This window comes from Pagrus pagrus (assembly GCF_965226575.1).
Source record: "Pagrus pagrus genome assembly, chromosome: 19".
In the NCBI taxonomy this organism is placed as follows: Eukaryota; Metazoa; Chordata; class Actinopteri; order Spariformes; family Sparidae; genus Pagrus; species Pagrus pagrus.
In genome coordinates this window covers 6,866,809-6,881,460 of record NC_140203.1, presented here as the reverse complement: position 1 = coordinate 6,881,460, position 14,652 = coordinate 6,866,809, and the positions used below count along the sequence as shown (strand labels likewise).

Genomic DNA, 14,652 nt, shown 5'->3' with positions numbered 1-14,652 from the left:
CAAAATTATCCAGTGGTTCCACACTTACAAAAGTTAAAAGGCTGTCTCAAACTGCGGTCTCTAGCTTGCCATCCTCGTCTCCTGTAACTGCACGACCATCCCCTCGACCTCCACACATGGACGTCAGGTCATAAACATGTGATGTGAAACATGTTTTGTAGAAAAGTCGACGTGGTGCGCAGCCTATGACGTGTACAAATGTGAACAAATCAGTGGTTTGCAGAAACGTTAAGTGCCGACATTTTATCCTGGCAGCTGGATTTGACTTTGTATAAAAAAACAGAGCAACCACGTCAGCAGCTGAAGTTGTGCGTAGCTCCTCAGTGGACACCAGGCTAATGTAGCCTACAGACAGCTCATCAGCAGCAGGGTGAGACAAGGCAGCGTCAGCAGCAGGAGGGTTGTTTCTTCATGGAGGGGAGCAGCTGAGCCGTGCAGGTCATGTTCACAAAAGGCGTGCTCCAGCAGCTGATGGGTCTCTGCACTGATGCCTGCCAGGGAAAACAGGAAATAGTTGCGTCACCTCGTGCAGTGTATCTAGCACCTTTAACTATTGTGCTGCTGGGAGGCTCATTTGTGGCAGAGTTGATTAATCTCGACCCCTTTCCTGACCCGAAAGCCTGACTGGCAGCCATGAAATCAATGCCACCTAATGGTATGGTAACATGCGCGCTCAATGCAGCAAATCTGCCGGAAGCCTTTCACATCCACTACCTGACCTCTTTGACTTCACAGTAGTGTTGGAGTCATGATACGCACCGTGTTCTGACCACTCGTCCCACAGATGCTGGACATCCTCGTTGTGATGTTCGTGGTGCTCGTGATGATCTGGGTCTGTATTAAACACACAGAATGGATATGTCGGATGTAGATGTGAAGGCTGATCCCCGGCACACATGTATTAAAGGATAAGTCCACTGAAAAATTAAAGTTCAGTCATTATCTTCTCAACCCCACGCTGATTGAAAGTCTGGTGACATTTGACAACTGAAGTAGATAGGGACTAAAAAAGGATAAATGGCCCTGTATGTACCATCCAGTTGGTCCAATGTAATCCAAGACAATATTCACACGCTTTTAAAGCTGAAATCTTCACTGTAGCTGCTAAGCTAATAGTGTTAGCGCGTACCCTGTCCAACGCGTACTTTGAGGGCGTGAATAACGTCTTTTCAAATCAATTTGGCATCTCAGGGCTTCCAGAGACTTGGATCACACTGGACAAGCCACGCCACTTTTTTTTTACATTTAAAAAACAAGTCCCCATCTACTTCAGCTGTTTAGGAGAATCCTGCCGCACTGTTTTGCTGCAAAGCTCCAGAAAACTACAAAACTTCACCTGACTTTACATCGGCATGAGGGTGAGTAGATAATGACTGAATTCTCACTTTTGTGTGAACTTATCCTTTAAAGGTGCACTATGTCAGAACTGGTCAGCTATCAAGTTCATACTAAAAACAAGCAGGGGGAAGCATATCAACATCGCTAACTGCTGCTCACTCTAGGTGCCATTACCAAGTTAGCTTGATTAGCTGTGCATCTAGCAATATGACCGGGAAGCTTAGAGCACCAGGGGAGCGTTGGGGTTTGCTGGTTAGCATGCTAAGATATCTGTTCAACACAATACATAGACTTAACTGGTATTTCCTCACATTCTGTTAAACACATTTTTGGTTTTTTTTATGTTTGCAACTAAAATTCTTACATATTGCACCTTTGAAGCAAATATATGAATTCCCTTATGTGTGTTTTGCTGGAAAAAAGAGTATAATTATCACATTAAACCCTTTAAAATGGTTTCTACTGCTTCTCTTTCATTACAAATCTGCAATATTTCTCATTTCACAAGTTTAACTGCTGGACACAGATGTCACCTGCTTCATCGTGAAGTGCACTGAAAGCTTTAAGCCTCTCTGCTCATACTTCTCTCTACACACTGAACCCCAACACTCAATAGCAGGAACATATCTCTCCTCTGTGTGAGGTCACACGACTACAAAGAGAAGGCTACACGAGAACAAGGATGACTGAAGCGAGGGAAGGATTAAGAGATAACAGACACAAACAGGAAATGAAACAAGGGGAATCACAAAAATTATAGGACAGTGCAGGCAGCCGTTCTGACCTTGGAGGCCGAACGTTTCATAAAACCAGAGAGCGTATATTACAGATCTTTGTCGTGGGATTAAATTCTGTGGAATCATGAAACAATGCTGAATGTTATGTGGGTTTTATTTGCGTATGCATGCACGAGCAGTATGTGTTGTGAAATGCAGAGTGGCGTAGTGTAGGAGCCCAATACCTCATTTGAAAATTAGATATTCAATATATTAACTCCTTTGTGTCATGTGTTTATTATATTTATTTATGGAAATCCAGACTGAAGTCTCGCCTGGGTCTCACAGATAAAAACAAGATTTTTTATTTTTATTTTTATTTTTTTTTGCCATTTCAGGTGTGGGTTGAACCTTTTAAAGAACATCCAGTACTTCTGGAAAAAATGGAAAAATTATTGCTTAGAAACAAAAAGAAAATCTGTTTTTGAATGAATGATAATATTATGAGTTTACACAGTGAACCTGCATGATTTACACAGAGCTAATGACTTCTGTTTGGATTATTGTGCTTTAAGATGAATGTTTTTTTTCATTTTCTGGTGAATTCTGAGTAATCCTACGAGTCATATTGTTGAATATCAGTCGTTCTTATTCGACTTTACAAAGAAAATAACTATCCACTCTCATAATGTCCCTATTAAATAACTACACCAAATATTTCAGGCTTCTACATGTTTTGTTCTGTATAAAAGTGAAACTCAGTACCGTTTGAGTGATGCCAGAGCATCCGTTTGAGCTCCCTGAGGGCCTGGGTGAGGTTCTCCAGCTGGTCATGAAGGTGGATGTTCTCCTCTATCAGAGCATGAATTGTATCCTGTAGTTCAAAGCTGCGACTCTGCAGGACCAGCAGAGCCAGAGGCATGAAGAAAAGCACGGGCCTTAGTCCCCTCATAGCGACCGCAGCACACAGCCTCTATCACATCTTCACAGTCAACAATCCCTCTCAAAGGCACACGTCCGAATCCTGAGCGAAAGAGACGCGCCTCACTGCAGGAATGATTGGTGCAGTATTCTTCTGTCAGCTTAAACTCATGGGGAGGCGACAACAGTTTGTTCTTTCTTTCCAAAGCCATGAGTGGAAAGCTGCCAGTGGGCTGCTTTAAAATCCATCCGATGTTTCCACATCAGTTGTCACAGTAACCAAAGCAAGAGAAGGTCCCCTGTTTGCATCAGTGTGATCTGATTCAAATGAAAATTATATGCTCAAAATATATGCTGTGTAAACAAACTTGTGTGTTGTGTGTTTGGGGATTTATTTAAAAATACAGGCCAGAAATGTGGATAAACAGGAAGCAATGTTCCAACTGGTCACTCAGATAAATCAATGGACAGACGGACATCCTCCTGGTGTTTAATTAGCTGCAGCTCATCTTTGTCACAGCATGAACATCATCACCGGGACATCAGTCAGTGCAGTGAAGAGGACGGACTCAAACCAGGTCCTTACAGTCCATAGATGTATAAATATTTCAAAAACATCTCATTTTGAGAGGTACAGAAGACACACCGCTGCAAATATAGTCCCTGAATAATTGTGTAGGTTTCAGCTACACTTTAACTGCCTCCAGATGCTGAACTGGTGCTGAGATCTTTTAGCAGACGGTGCAACAAACTTCACTGGAAATAGGTCAGTAAAATTAAGTGCCCACTTACTGACCTATTTCCAACCACTGCAGCCAAACTATCAGGATGTGGGATGTCTGGTCCACAGGCCTAAAAAGCTCTGAAGTGTTGAGGGACGATGGCTCTTCTGGTACTTCTTCCTCCTAAAGGTCCATACTGAGTGAAGCATATTACGATCTTGATTCATGTACAGGACTTTTTGGCTTTTTATCTCATAATTATTACATGTTTCTGATCACTTCAATTGTGACTTCTAATAATTTTGGATTTTTATCCATAATTTCATCTTTTTTTGTATCTTCTTATAATTTCAATTTTTTGTATGTCATAATTCTTTATTTTTTAATCTCATATTTTTTATCGTCATCTCGTAACTATTACTTGTTTCTTGTAATTTCGACTTTTTATCTCATATGTTTGGATTTATTTCTCATTATTTCAACTTTTTATTCCATAATTTTGACTGATTATGTCATAATTATGACTTTTTATCTAATAATGTTGGATTTTTCTGATAATTTCGATTTTTTTATATAATAATTTCAGCTTTTTTATCTATTTATATCTTTTTATCTATCCAAAAATTTTTTTTTTTGAGTTTTTTCATTAACACTAAGTGGTGGAAACGGGCCTCCACATTTAGCCCCTGTAAGCAAAAAAAATGATGAAGGATGATAACATCGTTGGATTTTTGTATGCAAGCAATGATCAAAATATTTTATTTTAAGTGTTGCTTCCAGCTCAGAAACTAATATTTAGCAACATCTGTTGCAACATCAACATCTATCAGTGGCTATGTAAGATCAATTACTGTAATATGATGATGGTGAAACAAAGCAAACTCTACCTCCGGCTGTGAGACTCCTCATTTCATCCTCCACTCCACTGTATGAAAGTTTTAATCTTATAACTTTTGATTTTATAGATGTATTATTCTGCACATGTACAGCAAATAGTTTCCAGCTGTTCTGATATCAGACGTCAAACCATTTGTTTTAATATGCGTGTTTATATTGAGCCAGTCACTTATTTGTATTAATTGTATTAAAGATGAATACAATAAACATAACATAACATCAAAACATAACATAACAGCATAACATAATATGCTAGAATCCTAACATTAGCTCAATATTCCAGCTGAGGCTGATGGGAATGCCTTTACCTTTGATGTAATGTATTCACAGCGTTCGATTGATATTTTGTCCAGACACACAGCGGTATGACATCACCTATATGCAACAAACAAAGTCATTTCAAGCTGTAACTTGCAAATGAAAACATGTTGCCAACTTTCCGTAGTGTCTCGTTGGTGCTCAGGACAAATTTCAATCCAAACCAGTGAAAAATGACATTTTGAATATACAAGGAATCACAAAAATGTGGAAATTCAGCTCAGAGGGCCCAACGTCCAAAAATTCATAACAGATGTTTGTTTTCAAAAAGTATTTTTGCGTGTGTGCGTGTGTGTGCGTGTGTGTGTGTGTGTTTGTGTGTGAAATCAAAGAATAAAAGCCAACAGAATCCAAGCAAAAGGATCAAAGCACTAGAATCAAAGCAGAAGGACCAAAGCCAAGTAGAACCTATAAAGTCTATAGCAGGTCTTCAACATCCGATTCTTCTTCCACAACCGTCACAGCCGTGAACACGAGGAAAAGAACAGCAAAGAAAATCTTCAAGAGCAAGACATCGGATACGGACAATATCTGTTCATCAGAGACAACAGCATTTTTCGGACACCGATTATACCAGCCAAAGGAAATGGACTTCTACAGCCAGCAGTACAACACTCATCAGAGTCTTCTTCAGGAGCTTGAAGCCACGAAAGTGCAGCTGAAAAAGCAGATACAACTGAAAGAAATGTACATCAACAAGGGAAAACAAACAACCAGAGAGCTAGAGCGGCTGAGAAAGTACAGCGATGATGTAGCTCTCAGCCATGCAAAGATAGCTACTCAGGTGAGAGACACCAACAGGCAGAAGAAGAAGAAGGACCTTCATAAAGATTATGAAGAGCTCCAAGTTGCCCAATTAGTCAACGAGGAGAAGTTTCAAACTGACCTCCAGGTGGAGAAGGACAAGAACAAGCTTCTTCAAAAAGATCTGGATCAGATCAGCGTCTCCCACAATGAGCTCAGACTCAGGTATGAAACTGATGTCATTAAAGTCAGACAGCAGGTTGACACCCTTCAGCATGATCTTGTGAAGGAAACGCAGCAGAAGACAACTGTTGAAAAACAGTATGCAGAGCTGCAAATGGCACATGAACTGGGCCAGGACAAGTTTACAGCTGAGCTCCAGGTGGAGAAGCAGAAGAACAAGCTTCTCCACGCAGAACTGGAGAAGATCAGCACTTCACAACAAGAGATCAGCCAAAGGTTTAGAGCTGATGTCAACGCTGTCATACAGCAGGCTGAGACCCTTCAACATGAGCTTCAGGCGGAAGTCCAGCAAAGAAAGCTCCTTCAACAAGAACAGGAGGAGCTGAAAAAGGCCCAAACATCCAGCCATGAGAAGTTCACTGCTGAGCTCCAGGTGGAGAAGGACAAGAACAAGCTTCTTCAAAAAGATCTGGATCAGATCAGTGCCTCCCACAATGAGATCAGACTCAGGTATGAAACTGATGTCATTAAAGTCAGACAGCAGGTTGACACCCTTCAGCATGAGCTTCAGAAAGAAGTCCAGCAAAGAGAGCTCCTTCAACAAGAACACGAGGAGCTGAAAAAGGCCCAAACATCCAGCCATGAGAAGTTCACTGCAGAGCTCCAGGTGGAGAAGCAGGAGAACAACCTACTCCAAGGCAAACTGGACAGGAACAGTGGTATCAGCCAAAGGTATGAAACTGAAGTCATCACTGCGAGACAGCAGGCTGATGCTCTGCAGCGGGAGCTTGAGAAGGAAGTCAAGTCTCACGCAGACACAGTGTCGAAAGGCTTGCAGATGATTACCAACTTGAGGGCTGAGCAGGATGACCTCCGTCACAGGAAGACCGAGGAAAACAATAATCTCCAGCAAAACACCTTGGAGAAGGAGGGACTGAAAACTCAGCAGGAGTCCATCGCTACTGCACCGGCCCCCGAACTCCTGGAGGTGACCCAAGTTCCCCAGGAGAAGCCGCGCGAGCAGGAATCCATCGCTACAACATCGGCCCCTGAACTTCTTGACGTGACTCAAGTCTCTGAGGAGAATCATCCAGGCAAACCAAAAAAGACTGTCTGGAAAAGAGCCCGTCACTTTCTGGGATTGAGGAAACCAGCGAGCTGGAAGAAGTAAGATGGCTTCAACAACTCAAGCTGTCACATTCGCCATCAAACATCAACACCACAGACCTCTCTACTGCGGACAGCCAGTAGATACCACATATCATCTGTGGTCGGGCATTGGGGGGGGGGCAGTGTATCACCGTTACCTCCCACAGCAGCACACATACGACAAAAGAGCAGCTGAAAAGGCAGAAAACCCTGAGAGGTGACCAGGCAGAAGAAGAAGAAGGACCTTCATAAAGCCGACATGTCGCTAATCAGAAATGCTCTTCAAGCTATATGTGTGCTATCTGTGTGGAGTTAACATGTCCTCCCCATGCCCCTATGGGTTTACTCCGGGTGCTCCGGTTTCTCCCACAAATTTTTATTTAAATTTGGATTTGAATAAAAATTGAAAAAAAACATTTAAATTACTGCTCAAATAGCTTTGTGGAGGTGGGAGTGGTCAAAGTGGGGAGGGCTCTGGGCCCTCCCCACCTCTGGCTCTCCCGCAGCTGCACCTCGACCACTCCCACCTCCACAAAGCTTAATTTTGTAAATATATAAAATGACTTTCTTGAGGTGGGAACACATTTTCCCCCTCAAGTGGTTGCCCCTGTGGGTTTCCTCCGGGGGCTCCGGTTTCCTCCCACAATTTTCAAAACAATTGTTTAAATTTGGATTTGAATAAAAATTGGAAAAAAATTAAAATACCTGCTCAAATAGCTTAATTTTGAATAAAAAGAAGAAAAAATGTAAAATGTAGGACATTGTCTTTCTTGAGGTGGAAACACATTTTGCCCCTCAAATGGTATTTCATCTTTTGCACACTGTCAACATGGTCTGTCAAATGTCCTGATCAAGAGGGACATAGCATTCATTCAGTGATGAAAACTAATTGACAAAAACCTCTTGCTTGCTCTTTGAAGCTCTACTTAGGCAGCACTGTATATGAAACACATGCTGGCAAGAACTTGAATAGACTTGGGCATGAGCGGACACTTCACATCAGAGGGACTGGCAAGATCCTGCAGGGCAAGTCAGGAGCTGTCAGTAGCTTTCCTGCTTACTATCAATAAACAGTATTTAGGAGGTTATTGAGGGAAAATCCTAAATGGCCTAGCAGTTTAAGGATAAGGTCATGCAAAATAAGGCATTCACAGCTGTTTTAAAAATACTAAAAGAAAGCCAATATACTACCAATATCCATGCTAAAAAATATTTACTACCTGTAACTAGTTATACAAAGTTTTATCTAAAAAGCAAATAAATTGATAATGCTGCTTTTGATCTGAAAATAATGCCTGTACAATTTATTTACCACGTGTGATAGAAAACTCAAAGCTGGAGGGAACCAAACATTCATCATGGTTTGTGAAGTTAATGTAACATTTAATGAAATTATTTAAATCACACGCAAGGCTAAACTTGACAGATATGAGTAAATGTTCATGTAAATTATCTGAACTAAAGAGGTGATCACTTCACACATGAACAAAACTGCACCAGAGATGTATATATTGCAGCACTAGGACAAGTTTCCATGTTCACAGGATGTGATCTAACATGTCACGGATCCATTTCATTTCTGTGAGCATTGATACTTAGGGGATTGATCCACCGACCCCTATTGAGTGGAACTTCATTAACAAACGTCATTTCTGCAAAATCCAGCTTATAAGAATCCACATATGTAATCAAGTTCAGACCCAGGACAACATGATGTTTTTACAAACAAGAAGCTTTTATTAATTAATCATGTTTTTCAGTTTATGCTGTCTTGGCAGCCCTGGTGCGCTTCTTTTTGACCACAACAGGCTTCTGGCTCTTCAGAATGGCACTGGCACGACGCAGGGCAGCCTGGGGAAACAAATTAAAACTCAATTACGTTATTGAAAGCTGTGAAAAACAAACTACAGATAAAAACACGGCAATCGCACAAACCAATGTGGTAACAACATGTGGCACTCTGCCGTCTTAAGTCATAAATTAAGCTCACCATGCGCAGGTCCTTTCTGTAATTGTTCTTGCGGATGATGTGCCTCAGGCTGTTGAGGGTGGCGCGGGAGTTCTTATTGATGGTGATCTTCTCAAAAGAGCTGGCAGGTTTGTGCTGGCCTGTGAGGTGATAAAAGATACAAATGTAAGCAAACAAACAATGCAAACACTCTGATATGCAGTGCTCATCTGCACCGATAAGTGAATGCTACATGACTACAGGAATTTGTGAGTGCAGAGATAAATCCGTTCGCACAATTTAATTCCTGTGTCTGACCGCAACCTCCAAAAACTGTCTAACTGAATTCTTCACTTGCTGCGATTGACAACATGAGTAACTACTTTAAATCAGGTGGGAGTAAGCACATTTGATTTAAGGAAGATGAAAGATGGACAGCCTCTTACCTCTGCGCTTCTTCAGCACGACAACCACACCCTTGCCATCGGCAGCTGGCTGCACACCTACAGTCTTCTTGTGCACCAAACCATTGAAGCGGAAAGAGTTCCTGGACTTCAGGTTGTTGGGCTCCTGTCACAGAAAAAGAATAAAAATAATTCAGACAACCCCACTGGACAGCTTGTGTTGATCCAACAGTGGTTCATAACCTCAAAGACCGACAAAACACATTTATCTCACTGTCAACTACTGGGTGCATACTGAGCACTTGGTGCAGTGCATTGACAGCATCAGATTTTATTAAATTATAGCATGTATGAGGGAAAACCTCCCAGGATGAGAGACAGGCAATTGTAATAACTGCAGACGTCCTCTGAGATCTTAATCCTGAGTGATTCTACCATGTCTGTCTCTACAGCCACAAAGCATTGATTCCTTAATCTATATGAGCTGTAAATGTGTATATATGAGCTGTAAATGTGTATATATGTGCCTAACACATGCACAAAGTGGTTAAAACGACTTAACTATGTTCATAATGTGGCTGCTGAAGAACAGATGCCCCATTTCTGAAATGTTGAATGCCTTGACATTATTTCCGGGTTGTAATGTCAGTAAATTCAAGTAAAACACAGACTTTGCTTCTCCCGTGGCATCAAATATGCCACACAAACTACTGATGTAGGGGCGTTATTTCTACTTTCTCTAAGTTGAGAAAAACAGACAATGGAGAGTCCCATTGTTGGTTCATTTACGTGAAGTTAAGCCACAACATTTTCTTCGGTCTGCGTTTGTGCTTCAGATACCAATAAGAGGATTAATAGTTGCATTACTGGGACAAAAAAAAAGTAGAATTGGAGGTCATACAAGATCACAAATCATCCAAATGCCAGATCCAGGTAGGAAATGACTGATTTCAGGGAAAATCAGCCTTGCAGGATACAAGGCTGCCATGAAGGCACTAACCAGCCTGAAGATGTCACCCAACTTAGCAAATGTAACTTATGTCAGGTCACGGTTCACTTGTGTGATGAAACTATCTGTATTTTCCTCAGAGTTTGACTGTTTAACCTCACGAAACAAAACAGCCTGTTACATGAATGAAGCAGGGATTGCCACAGTAGCAGGTGGACAAAAGTTAATTTCCAACCCTGACAGTACATCAACAACGTACTGAAATGAAATACTCTTACAAACTTTTGGAGGACACCCACGTTTGTCACTTTTCCCAACACGTTGTCCCCACATACTCAGGTGGGTAATGTTAAGTTGATACAGGTCTGTTAAGGTGGTCTTGCAGAGGCAGGTGGTGTACTTGCAGAGACAGGTGGTGTACTCACAGTGCTGTAGGTCTGTCCGTTCCTCTTGATGAGGAAGCTGGAGCAGTTCCTGATGACCATCCACTGCAAATGGGACGACATGATGAACCTGGACAAAACAGGACCAAATGTTAATACAATAACTTAGTCCAACTGAAAGCACCTACAGTTGTCAGGTAAACTGTCACTTTTAGCCACTGACAGGCGTCATTTGTTTTAATTTGCAACCATTTTCTTAGCAACTCCCGTCAGCTACACATGTTCACTTAGCCTCGCAGTTTATAGATTAGCGACCAATTCAGAGAGATAATCTCGACCCAATGTTCAGATACTATAACACAACATACAGCGTGTGTTTTAAGTTCGCACTCCTTTTAAAAACAAGCTGTTGTTACAAACTGAGTGACAGTTTGCTAACGTTAGCTCCGCAGCTCGGCACAAGGGGCTGAAGCCGCCCGACGAGGCCTAGCCCGGGCGACGTGTTCACAAACGTATCTACACATTTCTAAACAATATAGGGACAATTCCTGCCACTTGGGACGTACACGGCAATTAACACACCAATGATTGCTTACTTTCTGCTACTAAATACAAGCTAGGACACGGAAGAAATGCACTTTAGTGAAGGGCTATTAGCTGCCGAAGCGACCACGTTACCTTTTAGCGGAGGAAAAGGACCGGAGAGAGCGGAAACCGCTTTACGCAACCTGTGTCACAGATCACTGCGCACTTACGGCTACGTTTTACTACACATTTCCACGTCGAGAACGCATTTTTCACACATTCAGGACACATACTCTTAATTTATAATATTTTACAGTAGTTGTTTTTGTTCGAATTTATAAACTATGACATATTTTGAATGTTATTTTGTGGGGTACTAGTTATCCGCATGCCCAGCGGAGGAACACTACGTCAGCGCGCTCTGTAAACGACCTACGTCATTAATGTGCGCCTCGTATTTACAGACAGCCGTGATAAAAAGAAATCTGTTTCCAAATATCAGCTGTTTTATTCTTAAAAACTGAATTATTATTTTAGATGATGACATAACCGCACGCGAGGGACAAGCACAGAGTAAATAAGACGACCACTGTCACCGTCGAGCAACTCTGCGTATTTTTGGACTGCATTTTGTGATGTATTTCGTGGATGTTGTCTCAATGTTGATGTGATTCGAAGATGTGAACTAAAAAGTTGCCAGAGGTCAGAGTCATCTGTACAAGCGTTCATTAGAGAGTGACAGCGTGGTGCAACATGGCATCTACAAGTGTTGTAATGTGAGAGTTTAAAAAAAAAATGGATGAGGAAGAAGATCTGGAGAAGATTGGTGAGCAACTGTACAATCTGATTTACCCCAAACACAAAGACAGTGCTGGAAAACTCACAGGTGAGGTGACATGCATGGTTTGTTATTTGTTTTGTGACATTTTTTTTTTGCATTATAAGTTTGACTATCATCATTATGTGTATACACCATAGAACCAGAGTTCCCCAGCCTGTCTGTGTGTTTCAGGCATGTTGCTGGAGCTGCCAGGTCCTGTCCTGGGTCAGATGCTGCAGGACGAGGCCACGCTCACCGCAGCTGTGGAGAAAGCCCTCAGAGCCCTGCACCTGGCACAGGACCCCAGGTACAGCAATAGACAGAGGCTTGCAATACCGGATCTGAACAGGCTGATCTTACACAGTATGTGGGTTCACAAAAGTCCTAATTTCTGCATTAACAGAGGAGTGAAGCAGGTGCAGAAGGATATATTTAATGTAACAGAGACTATTATACCATTAAACAGTCTGAGGAAATCACCGGGTAACGTTGCCCATGAAGGCAACCTCAGCTATTTGCATCATAGTGAAAAGAAGCATCATTCGTTGATTCTCGAAATTGTCACGGCATTGAATATGATTGTAGAAAACCTTTTAAAATGTTGTATTTCTCATGTGGCCGCACCACTTTGCAGCAAGGTATCATGCAAGGACGAGGACGATGTGTCGGCGTCCTCCGACTCTCTGGGTGAGCAGCTGTTTGAGCTGGTGGATGTTTACAACACAGGCCACTCGCAGAAAATCACAGGTATGCAATCAGTCCCGTGACTCATCAGACATCTAATATTACGCAGCAGAGTACCACTTTAGACACAAAGCGGCTCATGGGTCATTTCAGCAGAGCTCACAGAGATGCTGACATGGCTGTGGATAGTCTTGTTATATTCTATATTCTATACGCAGATTATTTTATGAGCAAACATTATTTGCTGTTCTTTGACAGGAATGCTTCTGGAGCAGCACAAAGATGCAGTTTTAAACCTTCTCTCAGATCCAAAACTGCTGGAAGAGCAGGTGAACTTCGCCCTGAAGACACTTAAAGAGTATGTGACCATTTACTGCTTTCACCCATTCTCATCTATTTCTTTTACTTCTCAAGGTGCCCGATCATTATTCTACTACAGAGGCCACTTGCTATTTTAATCTACAAAATAAAACATTAAAAAAAGAACTATTATTTATTTATGAATTACAGTTGCACAACTCGCTTGCGATAATGTTCCTGCTGCTTCCCTTCAGGCAGAGTGTGGAGGAGACGGACGTCAGCGACTCGTCAGATGCCGACGACAGAGAGAGGCTGGGAGAGAAGCTCTTCTCACTGGTGGAGGCGCTGGATCCACTTCATGCAAATGATATCACAGGTGAGCTGATACTCTGGTTGTAGCGACACTGCCAGTGAGTCTTCATACATTTTCTTATCGTGTAAACTCAATACTTAATGTCTTTACAGCCCATAAACCTAACACTATTTATATGCATCTGTTCGTGTAGGTATGCTCCTGGAGATGGACCCAGCTGCTCTCAAACAGCTGCTCAGTGACCACACAATGCTGGAGGTTGCGGTTCAGAAAGCACAATCAGCGCTGGATACGTAGAATTGAACTCTGTGCTTGAACAGAAGAGGAAAAGAACATTTTACACACAGGAAAACACTAAAAATGAATAACTTTGATGAACTCGGATAATATAAAGTGGAAAGAGCTGACAAATCACTACAGGAGATCATGATAATACAAGTTATCTTTTACATAACCATCTATTTTTTTGTTTTGTACTGATTGTTGAGTGAACTGTGGACAATCTGAGTTTGACTGGACCTACTGAAAATAGAGGAGTTTAGCAAACCTTGCTGAAATGACCTGATGTTGTCCTTTTCTAATACGGGTGCTCACTTTGCTTGATAAATGGACTGAACATAAGTGCCATTGTCTTATCAGAAATACTCAATCGTCAGTTTTGTTCCAACTTCCACCACAAGGCATCAGAATCATTGTTGCTTGATGAAAATGTTTACAGATTGTCGGTCTATAGAAGTGTTTATCTAAATGCCAACAGTCCTGCTATGTTATGATCTTGTTGTTGTGCTGTACTCGTAGTGGTGTAACTGTAAGTTGGTTAAATGTCTTTCCTAACAGAAAAATACAGCTGATTATACATGAACTGAGGCTCGATATACAATGTCAGTGTGTCACTCCTCCACTGGAATTATGGGATGTAATTGGATGAGATGAAGATGAATCTCTAATTGGAAAAATAATCAACCACAAGTGTTTGCTCTTGAGACTAATGTAAAAATAGGACCAAGACTTATTTACTTTTGGTCACACTAACAAGAGAGATGTTTTACTCAGCGCTTCATCAACACTCATTACGTTTTGACACTGTTGGCTAAGTCTTGTGGAAATCAGCCCCAGATTGTGCCTCTCATGTATTAGCTTGATTAAATTAACATTCAAGACAGAGAACATCTGTTTTTTTCTCTAAAAACAGTAAAATGTTTAGGTTTTAAACACTCAACACAGTTTTGGAATTATTTGCATAAAGAAGAAAAAATATTTTAACCATTTTCTTAAGTTACTAAAGCTGCAGCTTGGGAAATTGATTTTTAAAAAAATGCTATATGAAATATTTTTTCA

General features: G+C 41.4%; 3 protein-coding genes across 4 annotated transcripts; 1 reads left to right on the top strand and 2 right to left on the bottom strand.

Moving 5' to 3' along the window:
* Nucleotides 1–12: 12 nt before the first annotated feature.
* On the bottom strand, nt 13–4,073 carry LOC311274548 (uncharacterized protein). Its single transcript, XM_084382310.1, has 3 exons — nt 2,820–4,073; nt 760–834; nt 13–491 (listed from the first exon to the last, which is right to left on the bottom strand). The coding sequence occupies exons 1-3, from the start codon at nt 3,004–3,006 to the stop codon at nt 346–348; spliced, it is 408 nt and encodes a 135-aa protein (XP_084238436.1). The 5' UTR covers nt 3,007–4,073; the 3' UTR covers nt 13–345.
* A 4,629-nt stretch (nt 4,074–8,702) lies between these two features.
* On the bottom strand, nt 8,703–11,374 carry rpl28 (ribosomal protein L28). 2 transcript variants are annotated; one of them, XM_084382309.1, is made up of 5 exons: nt 11,351–11,374; nt 10,715–10,802; nt 9,383–9,506; nt 8,979–9,097; nt 8,703–8,839 (listed from the first exon to the last, which is right to left on the bottom strand). In XM_084382309.1, the coding sequence occupies exons 2-5, from the start codon at nt 10,793–10,795 to the stop codon at nt 8,750–8,752; spliced, it is 414 nt and encodes a 137-aa protein (XP_084238435.1). In that variant the 5' UTR covers nt 10,796–10,802; nt 11,351–11,374; the 3' UTR covers nt 8,703–8,749. The 2 variants fall into 2 exon arrangements, with proteins under 2 accessions (XP_084238435.1, XP_084238434.1); XM_084382308.1 differs by having other exon boundaries at nt 11,269–11,357.
* Nucleotides 11,375–11,461: 87 nt separating this feature from the next.
* On the top strand, nt 11,462–14,176 carry LOC311274546 (uncharacterized protein). Its single transcript, XM_084382307.1, has 6 exons — nt 11,462–12,083; nt 12,210–12,324; nt 12,652–12,764; nt 12,960–13,059; nt 13,256–13,377; nt 13,508–14,176. The coding sequence occupies exons 1-6, from the start codon at nt 11,993–11,995 to the stop codon at nt 13,609–13,611; spliced, it is 645 nt and encodes a 214-aa protein (XP_084238433.1). The 5' UTR covers nt 11,462–11,992; the 3' UTR covers nt 13,612–14,176.
* The last annotated feature ends 476 nt before the right edge of the window (nt 14,177–14,652 follow it).